This window comes from Anser brachyrhynchus, assembly GCF_964034855.1.
Source record: "Anser brachyrhynchus genome assembly, chromosome: 18".
In the NCBI taxonomy this organism is placed as follows: Eukaryota; Metazoa; Chordata; class Aves; order Anseriformes; family Anatidae; genus Anser; species Anser brachyrhynchus.
Genome location: NC_137711.1, coordinates 9,496,799 through 9,520,125, shown reverse-complemented (window position 1 = coordinate 9,520,125; position 23,327 = coordinate 9,496,799). Strand labels below are relative to the sequence as shown.

The 23,327-nt window shown below is 37.8% G+C and overlaps 2 protein-coding genes across 2 annotated transcripts in view; one reads left to right on the top strand and one right to left on the bottom strand.

Moving 5' to 3' along the window:
- The window catches only part of TBCD (tubulin folding cofactor D), a 128,602-nt gene that overhangs the window by 74,008 nt on the left and 31,267 nt on the right, over positions 1-23,327 (bottom strand). The window lies entirely within an intron of this gene.
- Positions 11-22,687, top strand: ZNF750 (zinc finger protein 750). Its single transcript, XM_080560659.1, has 3 exons — positions 11-14,389; positions 18,932-20,567; positions 21,005-22,687. Exons 2-3 carry the CDS (start codon positions 19,141-19,143, stop codon positions 21,720-21,722), a joined length of 2,145 nt encoding a protein of 714 aa, XP_080416785.1. The 5' UTR covers positions 11-14,389; positions 18,932-19,140; the 3' UTR covers positions 21,723-22,687.

Here is a 23,327-nt window from a genome sequence, read left to right as displayed (position 1 = left end):
GAAAAGGGCACAAAAGCAACAATTAGGACCGTACAGTGAACCAGAAGAAAGGTATGAGAGTGATCATTAAAGAAAAGACACAGGGTGAGCCGTGTGTGTTCTGAAGGAAAAAAAGAAAAAAAGCATTAAAATTTTCATTTTAATACACCATTTTGTTTCTTTGTCAGTAGCCATTTACTTTTTATTCCAATCCCATATAGTTCAATGAGGATTAAAGCAACGGGGTTCCATATGAAGTTACACCTTAATTCTATAGCATGTTATTCAAAAAAATCTGCCATTTCCCATCAGAGAGTTACTATCATGATAAAAACTTGACGTTCTTTAGTCCCAATATGCTGCTAAAGATAAAAATGCAATACAGATACGAGCAGGTTTATTTCTCTTTTTCCTCTCAAGTAAAAGGAGAATTGAATAGTAGACTCTAGAAAATGCTAGAAATCTAGAATTGCCTCACAGAAAATGCTTTTTAGCAACAGCCTTGTGTTTGGGAATTTCCCTTAAGAGAATTAGAGTATCCGCTGATTATTTTTAACAAAGGTTTATAAATATATTATATATGAGTATCAATACCAAGCCTTGTCCGGTCACAGCTGCACTGGAAAACAAGTATCTGCATCCACATACCCTCATTTGCCTGTAGAAGGATTTGACTAAGTATAATTACTAAGTATTTGAAATGTTGACTCCTCTGATAAAGTAAACCTTTTAGGCCCACTATTTTTCAAGTGTATCTTTGTTTATTTAAGGAAGACTGATACCATTTACTACTCAGCGATACATGCTTAGAAGTCAATTTAGAGCCCAAGTAATTTTCGTAGGGTCAGGTAATTTTAGAGTCAAAATTTTGAAATGTCGAATTGTTAAACTACTGGACTACAAATGGTACCGTTACAACAGCATCTATTGCTAGAAAAAAATACTTCCTAATAAATACAGTATTGTAACTACCATAAAATAAAAGATTCAGTACTCATCTATGAGCAGCCACCATTTATCACAGCACAAGTCCTACCTTGACAAATACTTATGATTAACAATGCCTGTGAATCATCAATACATCAATCTTGAAAGGGACTTAAGTACACTCTTTGCTTACTCTTAAATCAAAGTGACAAGTTCACTGTTGCTCTTTCGTTAAGCAACTTGTGATATATTATTCTGCGTAGAGCTGTCGAGCAACTGCAATGCAGTGTTTTAAGTTCAAATCTCTCAGCACTGCCACACTGCACAGAGCATGAGGACAGAATTTGCATAAAACTGCAATGCAACCTAGAAATGCAAACAGGTGAGCTTTGCTCTTACTTCTGCTTCCACACCCAAAACAAGATTTAACAGAAACTAAACTAAATCCCAGACTAGAAAAGGTCCACTCCGAGAATCAAGCAGCTTTTAAAAATTAACGTGTCCATTAATGTTTCCAGCAATGATTTAATGGATAACCTGACTGACTTCAGATAGAAGATGTTTTAGGCAAAAAGGCCTACAAGTCATAGACCTTGGTATAACACATCTCTGTGCCACATTTTGTTGAGGAAGCCCCAGACAAGATGCTGTCACACAGCGTAAGCCCAGACTAAGCACTGGAAACAAATGACAGTTTTCTTTTCATCTCTCTTTAGTTTGAAATCATATTGGGGGAAATAGAGAAAATAGGATTTTCATTCGTCTTCTGTTTTACTACCCTAGAACCTTACCGTAAGGTGTTATAACACAGGTACTATTATAAGCAACAAAAATAAGGTTGGGAAACTGAGCAGAGGGAAAACTTCACTTTCATGCTTGTAGGTCCATCAAAACTCTAGAAGTCAATTTTTTCTACAGATAAGGAGAGCCTCCAAAAACTTGAAGAAGAATTCTCTTTGCAGTTCTAGCAACACATACCGTGGCAGTTTAACAAATACTGTATGTATGCAAGGCTCCCCGGAGGGCTTCCTCCTGGTATCTGAAAATCCAGAAATACAGTTTGACTATTTCTCTCTCTCTAGAGATGGCACATCCTTGGTAAGTAAATAATGCCAGGAAAAAAAAAAAAAAAAAGCCTTTGGGGTGTGGGGGGGATTTATCTTGAATTTCTTTACAGTATCAAATTTATCAAACACATCTTTATTCCTTAGAAAAGACTTGTCACAAGATGATCCCATTGTCCCACTGAACAAGGGCTGAATTTCACTAGCAAACTGTGCCTAGATATACTTGAGCAGATATAATCACTAAATAATTAAGCATCAATGTATTGCTACCTTAATCAAAACATAGGCACCACAAGTGGATTAGGGAAACATTAAAATACCATTTCAATTCATTTTAACCTAATGAGAACAAAAAAGTAAGCAGAAGGATGGCCAAAATATGACTACTAGGATTGCAAGCACTACATGTGGATAAAACAAACAAACAAACAAAAAAACAACACAGCAAAGCAATTCCCATTCAAGAACAATGATACAGCAAAGATGGATGCATATTTTGGCACTTCTCAGTTCTGAGAGAAACTGCAATAAAAATCTTTAAAAATGTTGACTGGCTTGTTTTGAAAAATGCTATATCAACTGAAGAAAAAAATGGAATTAGCTGGTTCTACAGGAACACTAAAACAGACGCCAAAGGCAATTTTGCAAAGCTGCTGCAAATTTCCTTCAGCGCGAGGTGATTACTCCAGCTACTTCAGACAGCTGTGAGCACGGTGTCACCTCTCTGCAGGCTGAACAAAAAGCAGGACCCACAAGCAGTGCCTTGCATTTGTGTTGTCTGACATGGTTTTCAATTCAGGGCCTTCATTTTCCACGTGGTAGGGGCAACACCAGTTGGCCCCTAGCTTATTCGGGTCAGTCTCCAAGACAGAGGAGATGCTGCCAGGAGTCTGTAACAACAGGAACTGAGGAAATGCAATGAAGAACAGCACTATTACTGGGAGCAGCTCAGGACCTCCACGTTATCATGCAGCAGTGATTTGGACTTGCACCTCTTTGTGCTCCTGTGTCGGGGACTCACAGCATTGCTGCTGCAGAAGCAACAGCATGACTGCAAGTCAAGAGCAAAGACAGGTCGTGCAAAGGAAGGATACAAAAGTGGGCAGTTAGAAGACAGGAGGAAAAGGGAAAACAAGGTGAGGTACACGGCAGAGCTACGTAAAAACAAATACTTCAACACGGGAACCCTACTGAGGTCAGGGTCATCTCTTTAAGCTTGCATCCTAACACTGGCAGAGTATTTACTGGTGAACTGGGGACTCTGGGAAATGCTGTGTAACGATCGCTCCTGACAAATGTTTCTGTGCTTGAAAAAGGGGGAGAGGAGATAAGAGAAACTTCAGAACCAGCATTACGTTTCCTTTCAGAACCAGCATTACATTATACTTAAGAGTCGTAAGAACAAAAGAAACACCACCAAAAATTTCAGGTTTCCCTTTATTCTTTACCCTGGAGTCTTCAAAAACAATGCAGTTGTTTTCGGCTGTGGCTTCCTGCAGTCCCAGCAGAGCCCGCCTGCAGTCATGGAGGAGCAGCGCAGGCAAAACACCCGTAGCATCTAGCCCACTGTAACTGAAGTACCTTACAAAAGACCTTCTTAATCTCCAGCTGGTAGGCTCTGTGGTTGCATTATCTTACGCACACAACCTTTCATCTTCAGTCTAAACAAAATCCTAACTTAAATTTTGTTTTTCTCCAATTTAAAATGTTTGCATTTGTACTCCTCCAGAGCTTTGCTTGATATACAACACAGCAATGATGTTCAAAGCTTTGTAGCCAGCTCCTGCATTTTGTACCTGTTAAGCTATTCACCATTATAACCACCTCATAGGTATTTAGTGTGGGCAGTGTTGGACTGCGAAGCTCTCTATTGTTTCAAATTTTCAGATTTAAAATCACGTTCAAAACATACCTAAGATGTATTCCACCAAAAAACACAAGCGAAAAAAACTTGAGAAAAAAAATCCAGGAGAAAATCCAAAATGAAAAGAAGAGCAGAAATAAATTTGTGTTTGAAATTATTAATAAGGTTTTGTTGTTGTTTTGTTTCTTAAATTTAAAAGTAGGAGTTGGGAGATACACCACAGAGAAGACCTGAAGTGCTACTTAACTTTGAAAGTCACCATTTGTTTCATAGTTCTGCATTAAAAGTTTGCCATTAAATACAGAGGGTAAGTAGTGTCCACTCTCAAGCCGAATACTAAAACAATATCCACCTGTTTAGTTCTGTGAACGCTCAAAAAATACAGTCACCTTTACCCGTAGCCTAGAGGTATTAATAAGCACCTGTTACGCTCCACCCTGCCTTACCTAACAACATAACTGCAGGTTGCAACACAGCGCTTTGCTCAAGCCTCGTGAAAATGAAGAAAACTTCTGGCTTCAAAGCCCTGCAAAGAACCGATTTTCTCTAACACGAGAGACGAGCTGCACAGACACTTGGCTTTCTGAACAGAGATTCTAATCAATCAGATGGTTAGCATCGCTTAGTTGCAGATGATAACCACTGAACAACTAGTAAAGAAACCGAAGGAAGACATTGGATACTGAAAGGTCCCATATAACTAAAACTATTTCCTTAAAAAAGTACTTTTAAAAAATATCCCATACGCTTACCTAGACTATAACCGTTGCCATCAGGACTCCTACATTACTTCAGATTGTCATGTTTTTTATTTATTGCAATGTTTATCATATAAAACATACAAATACAGCAATTAAACAAACAAACAAAAACCTGTTCCTTAGCCTGAGGTCTTGTCTACAAAAGAAAATTGCAAAAGTCCAAGTCAACTCTACTTCACTTAGAACAGACTTGTGCACTGAATCTCGAGTTCAGAACGAACTGTTTGAATTCAGTTTGAAACTAAGATTATGCCAGTCTTAAAACAGAGTTTAATGTTACCTTTTTTTAGGTAAGTCTTACATTTTGCTGTGGATTGTTTATGCAGAGAAACCTTCTCAAATCATAATAAATTTATTGCAAAGTCTTCTATTTTAGAATGATAAAATACAAGAAAATGTACTTCAGAGTAATGGAGGTCTACTCTTACTGAAAAGTAAGACATTGTGTACAGGTAGAAGTCTAAAAAAAAACTAGTTATTCATGAATTATGAGGCTTCAACAAAACTATAAGCATCAATAATAAGAATTACTGAATAATAGTTTTATTCAGATTTTTCTTCAACAAAAGTGATTGCAGACGAATCCTTCAGTAGGTTCATCTTCTTTGTGAGCCTCAGGCATAAAAAAAAGCGTAAACAGCCGTATCTACAGCACGTCAGCTTCCCATGTTTTAAACAGCATGCCTATCACTATCATTCATATGCAAAAAAAAAAAAAAAAAAGGAAAAAGAAGAAGAACCCTTTGTTTTTATTGAAAAAAAACTGAAATCAGATTTGGGACCACAGGCTTTTACATGGCACTCTAAGCTCTTTTAGAAAGAGAGGCAGGTCCTAATCGTAACTTCATTAAGGTTGTTATACTAATATTTAATGTATCAACACAGATGCAAACATAGATAATTTTAGGTTAGGTCGACTATCAGAAATAAATATTTGTTTAAAGCTCAGCCAAACATCTACCATTTGTTCTCCTGTTTTCTATACAGGCTGTCTCCTTCAGACTTTACTTTTAGAAGACTATTTCAGCCAGAGGATAGGTTCTCCAGCAAGGATCAGAAAAAGCATGTGCTGCTTTGTTGGAAAATTCTCAAGTGTTTCTGTGAAAAGCTCTAATATTGCAGCCTGTAGGGCAAGCGCCTAAAAACTGTCAACAGGTGGCCTCTCGTCTCTCGTTCCTGCACCCAAGTTTGACCTAGTTAGGAGCTTGCCAGAGAAGGGACGAGTATCACAGCTCGTGCACACTCAGAAGATAGGTTTGAATTTAACAGCTGAAGCAGCTTAAGCTGCCTTAAGTTTCTCACAATTCTGAACACTGACCCATGTCTATAGGGCTACATATGTATATATATATGTATGTCTGCAGACCAAACAAGCATTTTCTAACCCATGACTGTGAAGGACTGTGTCTGTCTGGTTGCAATCTCAGTTCAGTCTCTCCCTACGTAATGAATTAAGAGAGTCTTTAATTATATGATCACATGATATTTTTTTTCCATGGACCTATCTCAGTCAGCACACAGGAAAGACCTGCTCCGGCAATGAATCACAGCTGGGCACCAAAGGAGATTGTTGTCTGCCTCGCTGCTGAGGGTGGAAAATAAGTACTGCAGAGACTGGCTTTCAGGCAGGGAGAAGGGATTGCTGGTTGGGCTGGACGTTGCCCTAAAGAACTACATTCTAACTACATCTCCGCCAAAGACTTACTGTTTGATACCGCTCACATTACTTAAATACAGTATTTAAAGAAATGGACGCTGGCTCTCATTTCCCAGGTATCTGCTTCAATAAACTAATTGCAGGTTGCAGAAGTGCTACAACGCTGAAATTGGAGCAAGTTTTTGAGCGTGGCAAGGGGCCAATGCGGAAGCAGACAGATCTGGATTCTGGCCAGTTTATCTCAACATCATTATGTAATGCAGCCAGAAAATCTCCAAATCTGTAAGCACCCCCCTGCCTGGTTACATTGCCAGAACTACAGCTGACCTAAGATAGTATTGATCTACCTTCCCTTCAACGCTGAAACACCGAGTGCTAAACGTTTCAGGGATTAACCTACCCACTCATGCCCAAGGCCATATGAGAGTTTAACAGAGACCTTCATACAGGTTACAGCTAACAGCTCTTCCTTTACCTTAAGCAGTCCCAAACTGCAGTTTAAGGACACGAAGAAGCAGGCTTGTGAAGGAATCCTACCAAGTGAGTGAATGACTTGCTCTGAAGGAGGATAAAAATTTTGCAAATTCATAACGCTGCATGGCAGAAAAGAAAAATCACCGGAGAAACCCCAACCTTTAGGCTAAGGTTGTGCAATACTGAGATCAACCCTACAGTGAAAAAGCTAGAAGCAATTCATTGTCATTTATTCCCTGCTTAGCATTTATACCATTTCTCAGTTGCACTGGGGGAGGAGGGACTTTTCCTGCTACGGCTTCAGCTATGGTATTTATTCTCTCTGGTAGAAAAAAACAAATCTGCACTATTTTTAATGACTCTGTGCTAATTTGAAAACTGAAAATTTGAAAATGACATTCACATTAAAGTTTTTAAATATTATTTTCAATATCAATATCACGGATCATTTTTAAAGTTCACCTGGGTGTTAGAAAAAAAAATTCCTCTGTAACCAGCCTTTCAGGTTTGGGTGTTCTCTATTTTCTAAGCGTCCACCTAAGACAGGTAGATCTTTTTTCATTTCTTCCTGTATCTATGATGAAAAGTACCTGAATGCTTGCCAAAAGCCTCACAATTAACTACCACTACAGAATAGACTAGCGCATTTCAGAAGCCTAATTTCCCGATGTATCCTCCTCCAAAAAACGAGGCAGCTGCAAATCAATACCAAATATCTTATTCTGGAATACGAAAACACAGAAGGTAATCCTTAAAGCCAGAATACTTCCACAAGTTTAAGAAGTTATTTAATACATTGCTATAAGACTATTTAAATCCTCGTTCTAGAACACTCTTGAAATCAGTACTGTTTTTATTTTGCTGTTAGTTTTTTACATTTAATAGGTGGCACAATGACACTGGACAAGAAAAATGTTCCTTCTTCACTGTACGTAGTTTTTTAGACTTTTTTTTTTTTTTTTTAAGTATGCCAACTTCAGTAATGTAATTATCAGGAAGCACCATTCTCCTTACCATCAAATAAAATGTACGGGAATCTCCTGTCTCATCAATACCAGCTAACTCACAGGCATTTTGTTGTACCAGAAACACCAGCACAGATAACCTGGTACTACCACAGAGCATGTACCTGCTCTAACCCAATTTATATGGTATTTGCAACAGAAACCGAGGGAATTTCAGAACTGCAGAGAGAAGTTGTGTATATAGAGATATTCCTTCAAAGCCGTAACATCTGCCATTGAGATAAGCTGCATCTATCTGAAATCTTCTGACAGCACGAGAGACTTCATTTCATACCAACTGCTCACCAACAATATACGTGACAATGGGACGTTTTTAAAACAGAGTTGAAACGTCAACTGAAATAACCAGTGTTTCCTATTTAAACAAGGTGCCTACCATTCAGCACAAATAATACACAAAATATTTCCCTGATCCAGGGTCTTTTGGGATACTGGCAGCATTGTCTGACCTCTTTGTCTGAAAAGGTAAAAATCATTCTGATTTCCACACTGAATAAAAAGGCATCCTAACCTACCAAGTCCCTTCTCAAACTACCTCACTAACAGTACTTTTGACCCTGGACTTTAATACCTATTACTTTTTTCTTACACTTTTTTTTCCTCCCTTTACTCTGATGGTCATTTATAAACAGAATAAATAAATGATATTTCTTCATAAGCTGTTTTTTTCCCTACACTTCCTATTTATTTTGAGAGTGACAAATCTAATTTAAGATTTGGATCACTCACACTGACCCACCACTGTTAGGCTCTGAATTATCCACTGTTTATGCATCTCATCAGCATTATTAGCTTCTGTTTAAATGTTGCTTTCACTGCTGCCACAGTTTAAAAAAAAAAAAAGTGGGGTGCGGGGAGAGGGATTCTTTCTGTCTTTTCACTGTGAATAGGTCAGGGTATAAGAACAGATCAAAAATAACATCTTCCTGGCTGGAATCCTTCCAATATATGCACCAATCCATTGCAAGTTTAACCACGCAGTTCTTCCAATCTTCCTGCCCTGGCTTCCTCCTTTTGCTTTCCAGAGATGGAAACGTTTCCAACCTTACTTTAAACGTACCCGTTTTTATGGCAAAAATACCATAACCACATAATGCACAAAAAGAAAAAATAAAAAAAGTTATCTTCGAATATGAAACATTAACAGTTCTACCACTGATTTCATTAAAAAAAAAAAAAAAACTTTTAATTGGCTTTAAACAGAGGAAGTTTAGACCCCTTGCCATTTAACAGATACAGCTGTGATTATTCAGTGGTCACCTAGCTGTTGAGAGTGTAACATGAGAACACTTTTAGTCTCACCACTGACATATTAAGAACGCCTAGGAAGTTTCATGTTCCTATATATGACACACCTTATTAGCTAGAAAGTTTATACTATGCTGTCATCAAGAGAAATTTTAATAACGTCCTTTCACAAGCAAACCAGAAATTCAAGTAAACTAGGATTCTCTTGTTTGTTTAGTATTTATCCCCACCCAATTAAATAAATAAAAAAAACTATAAATAATACTCTGAAGCCTACAAAACCACAAATACAGCACAAAACAAAAGATGTGAAATCATACTGAAACCACACTAAAATATGTTTTTTGCCATTACACATACCCTGTACACATTTCATTTAAGAGTGCTGCAATTCCAAATGTAGAAATTCACACAGATACATCACCAAACCTTAGAATTTTCAATACCTTTTTGCCATTTTGCTCAAAAGAATGTTTTCCTTACTTGCACATGCAGCTGGATGACCCATATTAAAACAGCTGAGATTTTACAGCTAAATGATAACACATAACTTCAAACTCAAAAACTTAACAGATAAACTGCAGTTCAAGAATTTTGGCCTTTTTTTTTTTTAAAGAATAAAGTAGCAGATTTCACTTGCTGTTCTATATTCCTCACTTTTAAAATTAAAGCAGTAGACAAAATATATTAATCATATACATCCTTATAAAATTTCACATGTTCCAAAGAATAACTGAAAGCTAAAAACCTTTCAAGTCTAGGAATATTGATTGCATGTCTCATTGTTTTCTTCATGAGACTGGCATCACTGCAGCACACTGCTGCTGATGTCTCAAAGAAAATGTGTGGGACCAATTTAATGTATTCTGGAACTGCCCGTGGTGCAACCCAGATTCTACTACTGGATTCCTTGAGAAAAACTTGACTTCAGATAGGTGAGAGAATTGTCTCAGAATCTCTGGCGTAAGTCTTAAATCAAAGCAAAACCACTCTGCATGAAAAACGCTTTAAGAATAATAAATTTAAAAAGGAATTATAACCAAAGCATCTAGTAGAAACTCAAGAAAGGCATATTTTACATCTCTGTTAAAAGGGCTGATAATGAAAAGAATGACTATTAAAAAACACTTCTTATAAACAGTTCATAGTTTTGCCTACAGTCTCAGTTTCTGATGTTACCTACTTCCCCCGAGATGTTTCACTGCCCAAGGGGGAGGATGGGAACCAGAAGGAAGATCATCCTAGTTCCAGGCCAAGCACTAACAATACAGGCCACAATAAATATCTGAAAATACGATCTGCTGTTGCTATTAACTGCTGAGCTTTCATTCTTTTCCCATACAAATAATTTGCTCTAGTAATCACGAACAAGTGGCTCACAAACATCAGCAAGGTAATCTGCCCAGACATATCTCCCAAGTCAGGGACTGGAATCATTATGAAAAACAAAGGCACATTTCAAAGCTGTTATTTGAAAAGCATTAGGACTAATAACTATTCATATGGGATAGAAGAAAATAGTTATGAGAATATTGTACAAGAATCACGAACTGTTTTGGGGCCCAGCATGAGTTACACTAATTACAGTGCAAATACATCTGCCCCCTTCTGGGATTTAGGAACAACCTAGTTCAAACATGCTGATACAGACAGCAAAATATGTCAATAACTTCAGTTCAAGTAATCAAAGAAAAAGGGCTTTCTTGATCATTTAGTTCAAAGCCATTCATTTAGACGCATAACAAAGGTGATAAACATAGAAGTGAGTACTGCCAGGCACACAGTTCTACGGCACTTCTTTCATAAGGCGAGATAAGCTTCACTAGTTACACGTCTATCAGTGCTCAACTAAATGGCTTTATTCTCATTAATCTTTGATCATTCTTCTGTCTTGGAATAACGAGTACATACATTTATAAAGCATCTCTAGAGAGATACAGAAATCTTGCTGATGACTGACAGTCAATGGACACGGAAGTCATTAGAACAAGCCCAGAGGAGGGCCACGAAGATGATCAAGGGGCTGGAGCCCCTCTCCTGTGCAGCCAGGGTGAGGGAATTGGGGGTGTTCAGCCTGGAGAATACAAAGCTTTGGGGAGAAACTAGAGCATCCTTCCACTGGCCTTTCCAGGCCTAAAGGGGGCCTACAAGAAAGCTGGAAAGGGACTCTATCAGGGAGCATAGTGATATAGGACAAGGAGTAATGGCTTTAAACTAAAAGAGGGTAGGTTTAGATTAGATATAAAGGGGAAATTCTTTACTCTGAGGTCAGTGAGGCACTGGCCCAGGCTGCCTAGAGCAGCTGTGCCTGCCCCATCCCTGGAAGTGTTCAAGGCCAGGCTGGATGGGGCTTTGGGCAGCCTGGCCTGGTGGGAGGTGTCCCTGCCCATGGCAGGGGGTTGGAATTAGATGAGCTTTAAGGTCCCTTCCAACCCAACCCAACCCAACCCATTCTATGATTCTATGACATCCTCTGAAAGCCAGTACCAGTTCTGGCTGATATAAGGCAATGTCAAAACAGCAGAACAATTCAGTAATCGGGGCTGTTCTTTGCTTTAGAGCAGAAACCAAGAATTATCTGATCAACAGAGGGGTTGATAACTGACCAGAGCAACACCAGACACTCTTTCATACGTCTAGGGAATTCTCAAGTACTGAAAACAAAAATTAGGTAATCAGCTTATCAAGAACGGGTTAAGTTAATCCCAATTGCATGTATGGTTTCTGCTATTGACACTGTTTTCTGCTTAATGCCAAAGTTCAGAAAAAAAATTATATAAAAACATAAAGAAACAAGTTTGCAACATTTATAGAATGGGCAGTTTCACGCTAAGTAATTAAGCATATGAAATTCAACTACTGCAATGCAACATTTCCTTGATAATGCCCAGGAGACTGTATTTTAAATAAAATTTAGATTAAATAAGTATGTACTAAACTACACAAAGAAGCTATAAAACTACAGCTTCAGACCTTCAGAGTTATAAAAACAATCACAATTGGAAAACAAACAAACAAAACCAACAACTTAGGAAAAAAATATCAATAAACATGTTATGTCCATCCTGGTACTCAACTCAATTAATCTGAGTGTTGTGCTCAAGTAAACTAAGGAGGGTGTTGCTAACAGGCAACTGGGTTCAGTTTACCAAATATGTACGATGCAAGTATAATGAGTTAACAAAAGTAAGTGATGAAACCACATCACTGTAATCAAGATTTCTTACTTCCAGAAGCATACACAACAGGGAGCTGCTCCTTTTCTGGTGTCCATCAGCAACAGATTTGGATTTTTAATATCATCCAAGCACCAAGAAAAGTACCATTTAAATTATCTGTTTGTTTTTTCCAGTTTTACTTTGTTCACAACAGATTTCAGCTGACCTGCCTAATAATAGCAACTTCCAGAGAATAGCTGGATTTAAAGCAGGCTCCATATTGTCCTGGGACCAAGGCAGCAACCAGACATCCCATCTCCCCTTCACATACCAGATCAGGGAAGGGTGATAGGGACAGAGGGGAAAAATCAAAGTTCAAGTATCAATTGCCTCTTAACCCAATTCAGTCACCTATATATTACAGGAGTCCTTCAGGTGCCAAAATCTGCAATTTTCTTTCAAAACAAAATATCTGATTCTATTCACAGAAACCAACCTCCACCCCATCACATGCAAAAAATAAAAAATCATAAAAAAAATTGATGGTACTTTCCTCAAGCTACAGATCCACATTTGCAGAAGAAAAATGACAGACGTGTAGTTTGATATGGCACACAAACATACTGACATGAAAGAACGGCTATTCACTAGCGAATGATGACTACTTAATAACATCTTCAATGAAGAAAGCAAAGGACTTCTCCCCTCGGGTATTCTCAGAGAAGTTTCCAAATGCAGACACTAAAACGTCTTTCTGTGCAATTAACATTTTCTGATATTCTACTTTTCTTCAAAACTAAACAGAAGAACGATGCACTACAAATACTTTTGTTCCATCTAAAGCCAAAGGATTTACAAACAACCAGACAGTAATATGACATCTCTTTACACTGCTAAGCTGTGTCATAGGAAAGCAAATATTAAAACAAAAAGGAAACAAACAAAAAAACACCCCAAGACTCATCTTTCTACCTTAAAATTAGCAATTGCTTGTATTCGTAACATTTTTCCATCAAGTTACATTGGCATTGCAACAGGAAGGATGGTAATCTGCACACCTAGACAGGAAAGTAGATGTCCATACGTCATTTGATCAAGATAAAGGCCACATCATTAAAATGATTTTTAAGGCATTGCTTTACAGACAAGTTTTGAAACAACTATATCAAGTACAGAGTTCATGATACCTACGTATTTAAACATTTCAAAAATTTAATGTCTCTAAACCATCAGAAACAATAGTCGAAAAACACTTAGGTTTCATATTCAGTAATAGGAATGGTACCAAAAGATTCTCCTTTTCAAGGACCAGCACGTGGGACATTTCATTAACCAGCTTTGCACTGTCACTAGGTAACTGGCAAATACACTAATAAGTTTGTCATTTGTAAACTCTCAGTAAAATGCAACTACGAGCAAGTACCAGCCCTAATCAGTGGATGATCGTCACACTTCCTCCTTTCACCATGCAGTTTTACTGCTCCTGAGCAAATGTATGGACATGATAATCAATTTCTCACCGAGGTGACTCCCTTCCACTTACAGGATCTGTACATTTGACTGCTGATTATAGGCAAGCTTTGGCAGGTTCCTGTGGCAAGCTTGGAGTTAGTTCAGTCCCGCCTTCAGAGAGGAGACTCATGAAGGACACAAACATTTAAATAAAAATGGAGAGGGGGAGGAAAAAAAAAAAGAGCAAGAATATTAAAGCTACAAAGGCATTTAATGAAAATTGTCTGTTTCTACTAAGAATGTGTAATTACTATTTTTAAGCTTTGCTACCCCCTGTGTACGGTCGATTCTGCTGCTCACAAGTAATTTCTACTGAAGGTAAATGTATTAAAAGCTCAGTATATTGCCTAGCCATTTTTGACCCCACTTTGTAGATTAGTGCTCAGAGGAACAGACACAAAAGTTTAGAGTAAAACTTGGTTGTTGGAGGGCACAAAAGCGACAAAAGTTCTCTTCGATAGCTTAGATGCTGAGGTAATGCTGAATGAAAGCAGTGGACGCAAACAAATGAATCGTAGCTTCAGGCTGGAGTAATATCAGGTGCATCTCTACACCCTGAGGGCTCAACTCCTACACTTCTTAAGTCCCTCCCCCTGAAACAACCTCCTGCAGTTTCACTTAGCGATCGGGCAGCGAACAGGTACTTCTCTCTCAGCAGTGACAGCTACAGGTTAGCAACAGGGATCGCCTGGAAGCTTTCAGACATCTCTCTCTCTGGTAAGTGCCTTTATTTAGACATTTTTTTCAAATAAAATGTGTTTATATTAACAATTAGAAAGGCAGTCAGAGGCATGCGTTTTTCAGCTGTCTCAGAAGCCTAAGTTCCTCCTAACAGGTGCATTTACTGCACTGGTTTAAGCTTTCAGCAGAAAGTTCCAACAGAAGAGGCAAAGATTTTAGTCTGTGAGACAAAGTGACTCTGAGAAGTTTTTACAATAACTTACACTTGTTGGTGAAAAGTGTTTTAAGCACCTTTTCCCATGGGGAGAGTTAATGTATTATACTGAAGAATGACAGAAAGCTGTACTGCTTGAAATTGCTACGTTTAGTCTGCCAACTCTCCTTTATATAGTAGGACTGCGTTAATCTGAAAAGCTTGTATGGCAATGACATACTCAGTTTCGGTTTTGATTTATTAGTTTTCCAGCTTGTGGGAATTGACTAAATTTGCTAAAAGAAAATTGGATTAAGTTATCCTTTCTCTAACTAATTAAAGTATATTAAGATGTGGAGTTATTAATTTAATATTTATGGAGACTTCTTTCTTCTTATCCCCACCACCTGAGCAAGTTAGCTATCTCTGCCGCTGCACTTCCTCTCGCACACTCGCACACACACAGGAGCACGCAGTCCTCCGGTCCGGACCTTCAGCACACACTTCCTTCCCAGTCCTCGCCAACCCACTCCTCTCGCCCATGTTTCCTCCTAATTAACGAGCAGTTGTGTTAAAATTTATCTTTCAGTTTAAAGGAACTGGAAGTTTAGAAGGGAGTGGTTGTTAATCACTGGAAAATCTCAGCTAGAATAAAACTCACAAATCTTGTTCTTGCAACACTCTAGGTAGGTGACAATGGCATGTCCTTGAGTTATGCAATAATGCCACATCACAATATTTTAATTATAGCATGTCCTTCAAAATGTTCCACCCCAGTGAGTGCTCCTGGTCAGAGAGATCAACATCACCAAAGGATACTGCAGTAATAATGGAGTGTGCATGACAAACTGTTACGTAGTTTGCTAAAGCAGTGTCCTAAAAAGAAACATAATTACCAGCCCTGCTTGTAATAAAAGACATTTTGAAATTTCCCCTTTGATCAACTGGACATCTTAAACAATTTAGACTACTTAAAAACCTAAAAAAAAAAGAAATCATATATATGTATGTACATACATATGTGTGTGTATGCATGTGTATGAATACACAGGTGTATATTTGTATGTATATACTTATACACAAAAACATTTTTGTTTATGTATTTACACATACATGCACTCAATGCTAAATAATATTCTTGCTTTCTGGACTTGCTAGCATTTTTAAAAGCAAGGAGGTAGCAACAACACACTTTACAAACTGGACAAAAACTTGCTGTTCTCAGTCTCGGGCTGGAAAGGGCTACAGACTGGGACGCTGTAAGGAGGAATGCTGTCGACACAGAACAAACAACTAATACAACCTCAAGTTTAACCCATATTATCTGAACAACCTATTTTCAGTAAGAACATAAATAAATACCACTACACTTCAAACCTAAAAAGAGAAATTCATGATAATATGTAAATACCCACACCTCTAAAATCAGGTATTCAGGAAGTAAATTCTCAATTTAAAAGAAAAATAAAGTTGCATGAAAATTATCATCCTACTACTGAAAGATTTTTCCCATTTTTAAAAGGATATTACAAGTTATAGTATTCAAGTTTAAGGGAAAAGCAGCTAGTTATTTTGATTTTTCTTGCTAATACTAAACTTTAATTTCAGTAGCAGAAGACATACACTGTACAACTATAAGCAACTGGCATTATTTATAATAGAGGCAGTCTTAATTGGTGCAGCTATTTTAAACCATTATTGTTTTTTCCAGTTTTATGTGTGCGATCAAAGAGTTTTAATTTTTTTTAATTATGAAACATGTACCTCTGCCAGACACTGCTGTGTTTTACTTAGAAATGGGAAGAGAAATTGTCTTCCTTGGTTTGGTTTAGAAATGTTTTACTACTGGCATTTTTAAGCCGTATGAAAAAAAGGGATTAACCAGTAAAAGAGACGAACAGAATATTCGTCTGGCTGACACTAGCCGAAGTTTCCTAAAGGGTAAACACCCTTTAAAAGAAGCTACTCGTTCGACACCTCGCAAGTAAGCAGCACGCAGTGGGAGCACCACTGTCTGCAAGCTGAGCATGCCACCAAAAGAAATAATGAATTAAAAAAAAAAGTGTTTGTAATTCTGTCCTGCTATACACATTGCAAAAAAGCTGCCAATGCTCTAACTTTCTAACATTAGAACTGCAACAATGCATTTTATCTTGTTAAGAAATGATAGTTAATACTCTGTTGAACAGGAATAACTTGAATCAAAATTAAATACCAAGTACAAAGTCGGGGGGGGGGGGAACAGGACACACAAGAATTTACACTATTAAGTGAAGGAAAGCTAGAAGAACAAGAAAATCTAATTAACATCTCTTTATTATAAATACTGCACCTGAATGCAAATTCAGACTGTATCATAAATGGCTAAACTAAGAATGCAATGGAGTTTTGACAACAATATCTTTTTTTCAAGAACAATTAGTACAAGTACTTCCAAGAAGATATGAGGAATAACAGGTACAAACTGACTTGATCAAGTCCATCACAAACTGTCCAAGTTAGTTATACATCATTAGTCAAAAATAAATACAACAAATTCACTTAAGGAAAAAAAAAAAAAAAGACCAGCTAAGCCTCCTTAGCTCCAATATTTTTATATATTTTTTAAATTATTTTTTAAGTAAAAGTGCTATTCTTAATCTTGCACAAGAATGCTAGTTATCACTATTTAAAATAGTTTTTATATACTATGTTTGTTTTTTTAATTTACTGAGCTCCATTTTAATCAGATTCCAATGACAAGACTTTAACATGCTGCTGTATATTTCTAGTGATTTTCGTTTACATTGTAACATTATTAGTCTCCAACTCAAAAAAAAGCTGTATTAAAAATTCAGGAAAAGCTATTAATATTCCTATTTCTTTAGACTGTCACATTTAATTATTTGTTAACTTTAAGAAAGTTTGTTTTTCCTATTTACAGAGCAGGTACGCTTTTTTTTTTTTTAGAATGTCTTCACAATTATTATTTTAACAAATTAATATATCTTTCACATCAGAAAAAAAAAAAAAAAGTATTACAATTTGCTAGAATTACTATACCTGGTAAAACAAGCAGCAGTTCTGTAGCTTTGCCTTCAGTTTTCATAATGTGTTGCATGCTATTTTCTAGTAAATAATCTCTTATTTAAGAAATGTAAAAACATCTCTACTTTAACTAAAATCTCACAGCACATAATCACCAACTATTCTTTTCATAAACTTGATATTTTAATAGTACTATTTCAAAGTTCTATGTAGAAAGCCGTTTAAAAAAAATAATTTAAAAAACCAAGCTATACTAGTCACTCCTACAATTAGTATTCCTGCAGTTTCGGGTAACACAATAGATACAGTACGTGGTTTTGCAACAGTCATCATTTTGATAATGATGCTTATAGTTCATGATGAAATCATCAGTTTTTAGATCTCTGCCATAACACATCCTATAAAATCATGAGAACTTGACTCTGAGAGTTTCTCACGCCTTCAGAATCAGTGAACATAATGGAACAAGCTGATACAAGCCCTCCTGACTTATCTACTGAGCAAATCATTAGGCTGTATAAAGTATCCACAACCTTACTTTTTCTGAAGAAAGGCAGATAGATCATGCCCCTGTAAATCAATTGCTGTCTGCCACTTTTTACGTGAATTGATATGCTTGTGTGTCTGTGTTAACCACATGCAATACGTAAGGTGCTGCACAGCAGAAGAATGTGAAATGTGTTTATCAAGCAGAATATTCTATTAGTCAGATATTGCAGGACTCATTTCTCTTAATTGAATTAGGAAGAGGAAGAAAATTGGTGTGGTTTTATCCTTCGAGAGATTGGCCACTTTTGAGGTATCCACTGAGATTAAGCTGTTAGGAAATGCCATGCCAGTTAAAAGAGGGGGAGTTGGTCAGTGTCTGAAAGAGCCAAGTCAGCTACCCAAGTGCAACCAATCCACTCCACCCTCGTTTCACCAAGCAGGAAATTCCCTCCTCTCTTTCCCCAACCGGCCTGACAGGCTTGCCCCATATCCAGCTGCTGCCAGGACCTGCCTCTTCTCATTTTACCCACCTCCACTTCTCTCTCAACAGCTCCACCTAGATTTCTCCTTTCATCTTCTGAATGAATGTTCCTTCAGTTTTCAAAGAAAACTCCTTCAAGCCCAAAGCAGCTGCAAGTGACTAGCACTGCTGAAAATTAAGACACTTCTACAAGTATGTCTAGGTGCTGAAGGACGTTAAATTTTAATATATGTCTATTTTAAGGCTGGCATCTAGCATTTTTGTTTTGTTTTAAAAAAAAACACAAACACAAAACACATTATATATAATATTAAGGGGAACAGAGTTAAAAGGATGTCTTAGTTTGTGTTTAGTTCCAGTACACCTAATTTTAACCTTTGTGTTACAGTTCCTGTGCTACCAATTACGAAAGTTGCTTTCCGGCACCCCCTCTTCCCTGAGACACCACGGGAGTTGGCTTCCTCTTTTCACCTGGGAAGAAGGATTCCAGAAACCTGAAAAACTGGAAACATCAAGAGGCTAAAACTGAGGAAAGCTAACCACAAGAAAGTTTTTATAAAGAACCATTACATTTAATTGTTTAAAGCAGCAAAAAAAATGAGTCTCCTCAAAGAACGTAAACCAAAGAAGCCTCATTACATCCCAAGACCACCAGGAAAGCCATTTAAGTATAAGTGCTTTCAGTGCCCCTTTACTTGCAATGAGAAATCCCATCTTTTTAACCACATGAAGTATGGCCTCTGCAAAAACTCCATTACTTTAGTATCAGAGCAGGATCGCGTTATCAAGTGTCCAAAGGCTAGCTCCTTGGAGCCCAAACAGATCAATCAGCTCGACACTGCAGTCAAAGCAACTTCTTCTAAGTCTGTCACCAATGGACTGTCAAATCTCGATTCAAAGCCTCAATACGCTTTTCCAAAAGAAGATGCCAAGGAAAACGTTGAATTACAAAACCAGGCAACAACCACAGCAATTCAAGGACAAAAAACTGCAATTCAGAAGGAATTATCCCCTGCCAGTACTACAACAGAAAGCGCCATCAGCATGCAGCCTCTTTTGGACAGCATTGTACGGCCCTCAGCTTTTGTTCCTGTAGGAGAACACAGAGATAGCAAAGGCCCAGAAACTAGTGAAGTACCTGAAATTATATCGCTCCCTAACAAAAATTCACCTTTTCACACTAAATCTGCATTTCATGCACCAAGTCACCCCTGGAAAGCAGGCTCTCCTTTCCTCCCAGAATTTCCACATAAAGTTCCTCCCACAAAAGGCTTTGGTTCCATCTCACCTTACATGCAGCCGATGATTCCAGAGTACTCGCCCCATTTTTATGAGCATAGGCTGGCCATCTACACACCTTACTTGCTTCCAGGTAATTCAGAGTGTGAAAGCTCTGCTCTGTCCGTCTACGGCACACAAGACCAGAGACACTTTCTTCCCCATCCTGGGCCACTTCCAAAACCCATAAATCCATCAGCATATGAACACTATCGATTATTCCAACAATATCATTCCGCTCCTCCTATACCGTATGGATTTTGTAGGCCAACCGATCCTCCGTTTTACCGATTTTCACACGTAGCTGGTATTAACAGGGATCAAAGCTCTCATCTAATGGAAGAAACTACCTTGTTGTATCCAGCTTCTTTAAGTCCATCCCAACAATACCCTCTAGGTTCGCATAAAAAACAAGCGGACTATGAAAAAGAAATGACATTACTGCATGCCAAAAGTCATTCCAAAGATGACCAAAATGAACGCGAGAATGCTAAAATGAGCCCTCTGGCAGGAAGCGCAGCAACAGGCTCCCCAGGTAGACCTAGCCCAACCAACTTCACCCAGACAAGCCACGCATGTGAAGGCTTATTTGACCTCTCCAATAAGTCAACTTCCACATCGCTTGGCAAGTATGATCAACCAGAAGAAAACTTCACAGCTTTCAGACCTGTGAGAAAAAGCACTGATCAACCAACTCAACTTCAAAGTGTGCCGACACAGCAAGATCGTGCAGATTCACCTGCCAGGTAAAATAGTAACATCACTTTGCGAGTTCTTGTCAGACTTCTTAGGGGCACACAAAGACAGCACGTATACATTTCACGCAATGCCCTTAAAGTACATTTATATTTATAGTACTGAGATAATTGTTCTATTTGATTTATCTGCAAAGCGGATACACACAACTGTAAAGCTCCCAGTTGGATAGTGAGTAGAGCACTCCTTCACCTGAAGTGCATCGGGTATCTGTAACATCACTATGTATGTATCTGTGTATTTCGGGAAAACACCTGTATTAGAGTGATACCTACAGTGAAAGGGACATGGGGGAGGGAAAGGAAGAAAAACAAAGCGGTCAGACTAATAACCTTTTTTTTTTTTTTCTCTTTCTCTGTCCACTTCCTCAGCCCCAATTTAAAAGATTAACTGATAGCGAATTCTCTTTTGTCCTCTTTTCTTGCAGCATTAATGTCACTGATGAAGATTCATACACACCTAACGAATGCCCTAACAATGAAGGTTCACTGTCCAACACCGAAGAAGACACAGGAATAGCTCCCCTTAATCTTTCAAAAAAGGCTGACACAAATGCAGGACCTGCTCATGAACACGCATACAAAACCACATCCAAAACAGAAAGTCAGAACTTTCTAGAACTGCAAGATATGCCTCTGAACCTCTCGGTAAAAGATTCCTGCAACACAGGAAGCCTGAAAACATCATCCCACAGTCCATCTCGTGATAATGGTGCTGCTACTTCTCCGAACCCTGACAATGAAAACTCTGGCGCAGATGTGTGTAACCCCAAGAACCCTACTAACAGCGTCTGCAACAAATCTTTCCTCGCTCACCGTAACGAAGCTCAAGACTTACGAATAATCGATAGTTGTGATGAACAGAAACAAACAGCAGCCGTAGCGCTCTGTCAGCTGGCTGCATACAGCCCTAGCAAAGTTAGAATGGACAACGAAGGGCAGAGTCCTCAGGACTGTAATACTTCGTGTACAGAACCTGCACTTAATTCTTCTGATACTCAGGATACTCAGTGCAATCAAAAAGTAAAAGGACAAAAAAGGACAAATCAAAAAGAATCTGCAAAATCACAGCAAGGCACTAAAAGAGTAAGGCCAAATGACTGTAGCCGAGTCTTTACTTTAAGGAAGAGAACAAGAGTATCTTAATGTTTCCCTTTCCAGTGAGTTTCTAGTCACAGAAGTTAGTGAACAGCTACATCAGAAAACGTCTATAAACCATCTCTTATTGGATTTGGTCCGTGACAAGATACATTCAATCTCTCCTGTGTAAATAATGTTCATATTTTTATATTAAAGTTTTTAAGTAATTGAGCTTTCCCTTGTAGAAGCTCAGACTTCGATGAGTGAATTTTTGCATTCATTACTAAAGCCAAAGTACATTAGACAAAGCTCTAAGGTTTTTTGCAATTGTATTAATGTAAAATAATTTTTACAACTTCTTTTCCTACAAGATGTTTAAGCTCCAGAAACAATACTGTTCAATAACATACTGTCAGTATTTTTCAGGCTTAATTTCATTTAATTTTTTTTGGTCTTTTTTCTTTGGAAAACTTATTTCACTGTGCAGTAGTTTAAATAAGCTTAAGATTAAACCCGGCTATTTAGAATTTACTGTAAAAACTGTTCTGTGCACTTCGCCTTTACGCCATAATGCAAAACAGACCAAATTTAGTTACTTAGAGGCAGATGCCAGTTTAAACAGACTGATCCAAACCTTGTAAAAACAAACTTCTCTTCTGTTGGCTAAGAACAAGACTTACATTAAATCAAAGAAAGTCTGCACCAATTTAACAAATGCGGTTTATGTTTATCTTTAACTGAACCACTATGAAAACAATACTGAAAATATGAAAGTCAACAGTTTAGGTGCCTAATCCTCTGAGGTTAAGACAGACACTGGGCAACCTTCAAACTCCAAGTCTAGAAGGATATTTATATAATTTATTTCACCTGAGAAAACTCTCCCGGTGAAGGTTTTATTTCAGAAAAAATGTGTCACCAGTTATGTGTTTCAGTGTGCTTATAAATAGATCCTAAAACTGTTTACTGCTTCTAAAACTGTGTATATAAACTTGTAATTTTTCAAATAAATCTGTAACCTATACTTAAAATATATGGAAAGTCATTAATGAACACAAAAGCATTCACTACACTATCCGTAACACACATTCAAAAATAAATCAGCAGAGAACTTGCTAGCTAACTTTTCAATTTACAAGTAGAATGAGGTATTGAGTACCAAACAACTCTGAAAAAGGAACTTTCTTAAGTGAAGGAAGTTCATTATGCCGAGTAATTCATCTGCACTTTAGCCCCATATGACAGGCCTTTCCACAAAGCTGCTGTCCAGCATATCCAAGGCTTCTACAAAAAGTATAACTGAAATGAGGCTGTTCATTGTATAAACACCTGGCCTGAGCTTGAACAGTGTGCACTATCAGTCTTAAGTAAAACAGACCCAGACTAAGCATTATCGACTTAAAAATATGGTATACATTTCTCATTGAGTCATTATTCAGATAAGAGAGATCCTCGCGCGCCTAAGCATTATTAGTAGGCGTAGACATTTATAAAGAAGCAGAGATGTGTTCAATGCAACGTCCCCAGAACTTACTGTGTAATTTTTGTGCTCTGGTGTTCTGAGACAAACTTTTTAGAATGCTCTGGCTAAACTTAACATTAAACAGTCTATTACAGACATTAAGTTTCTGAGTTAAGAAACAGAAAAAGAGTAACAACACAGATCTCTAA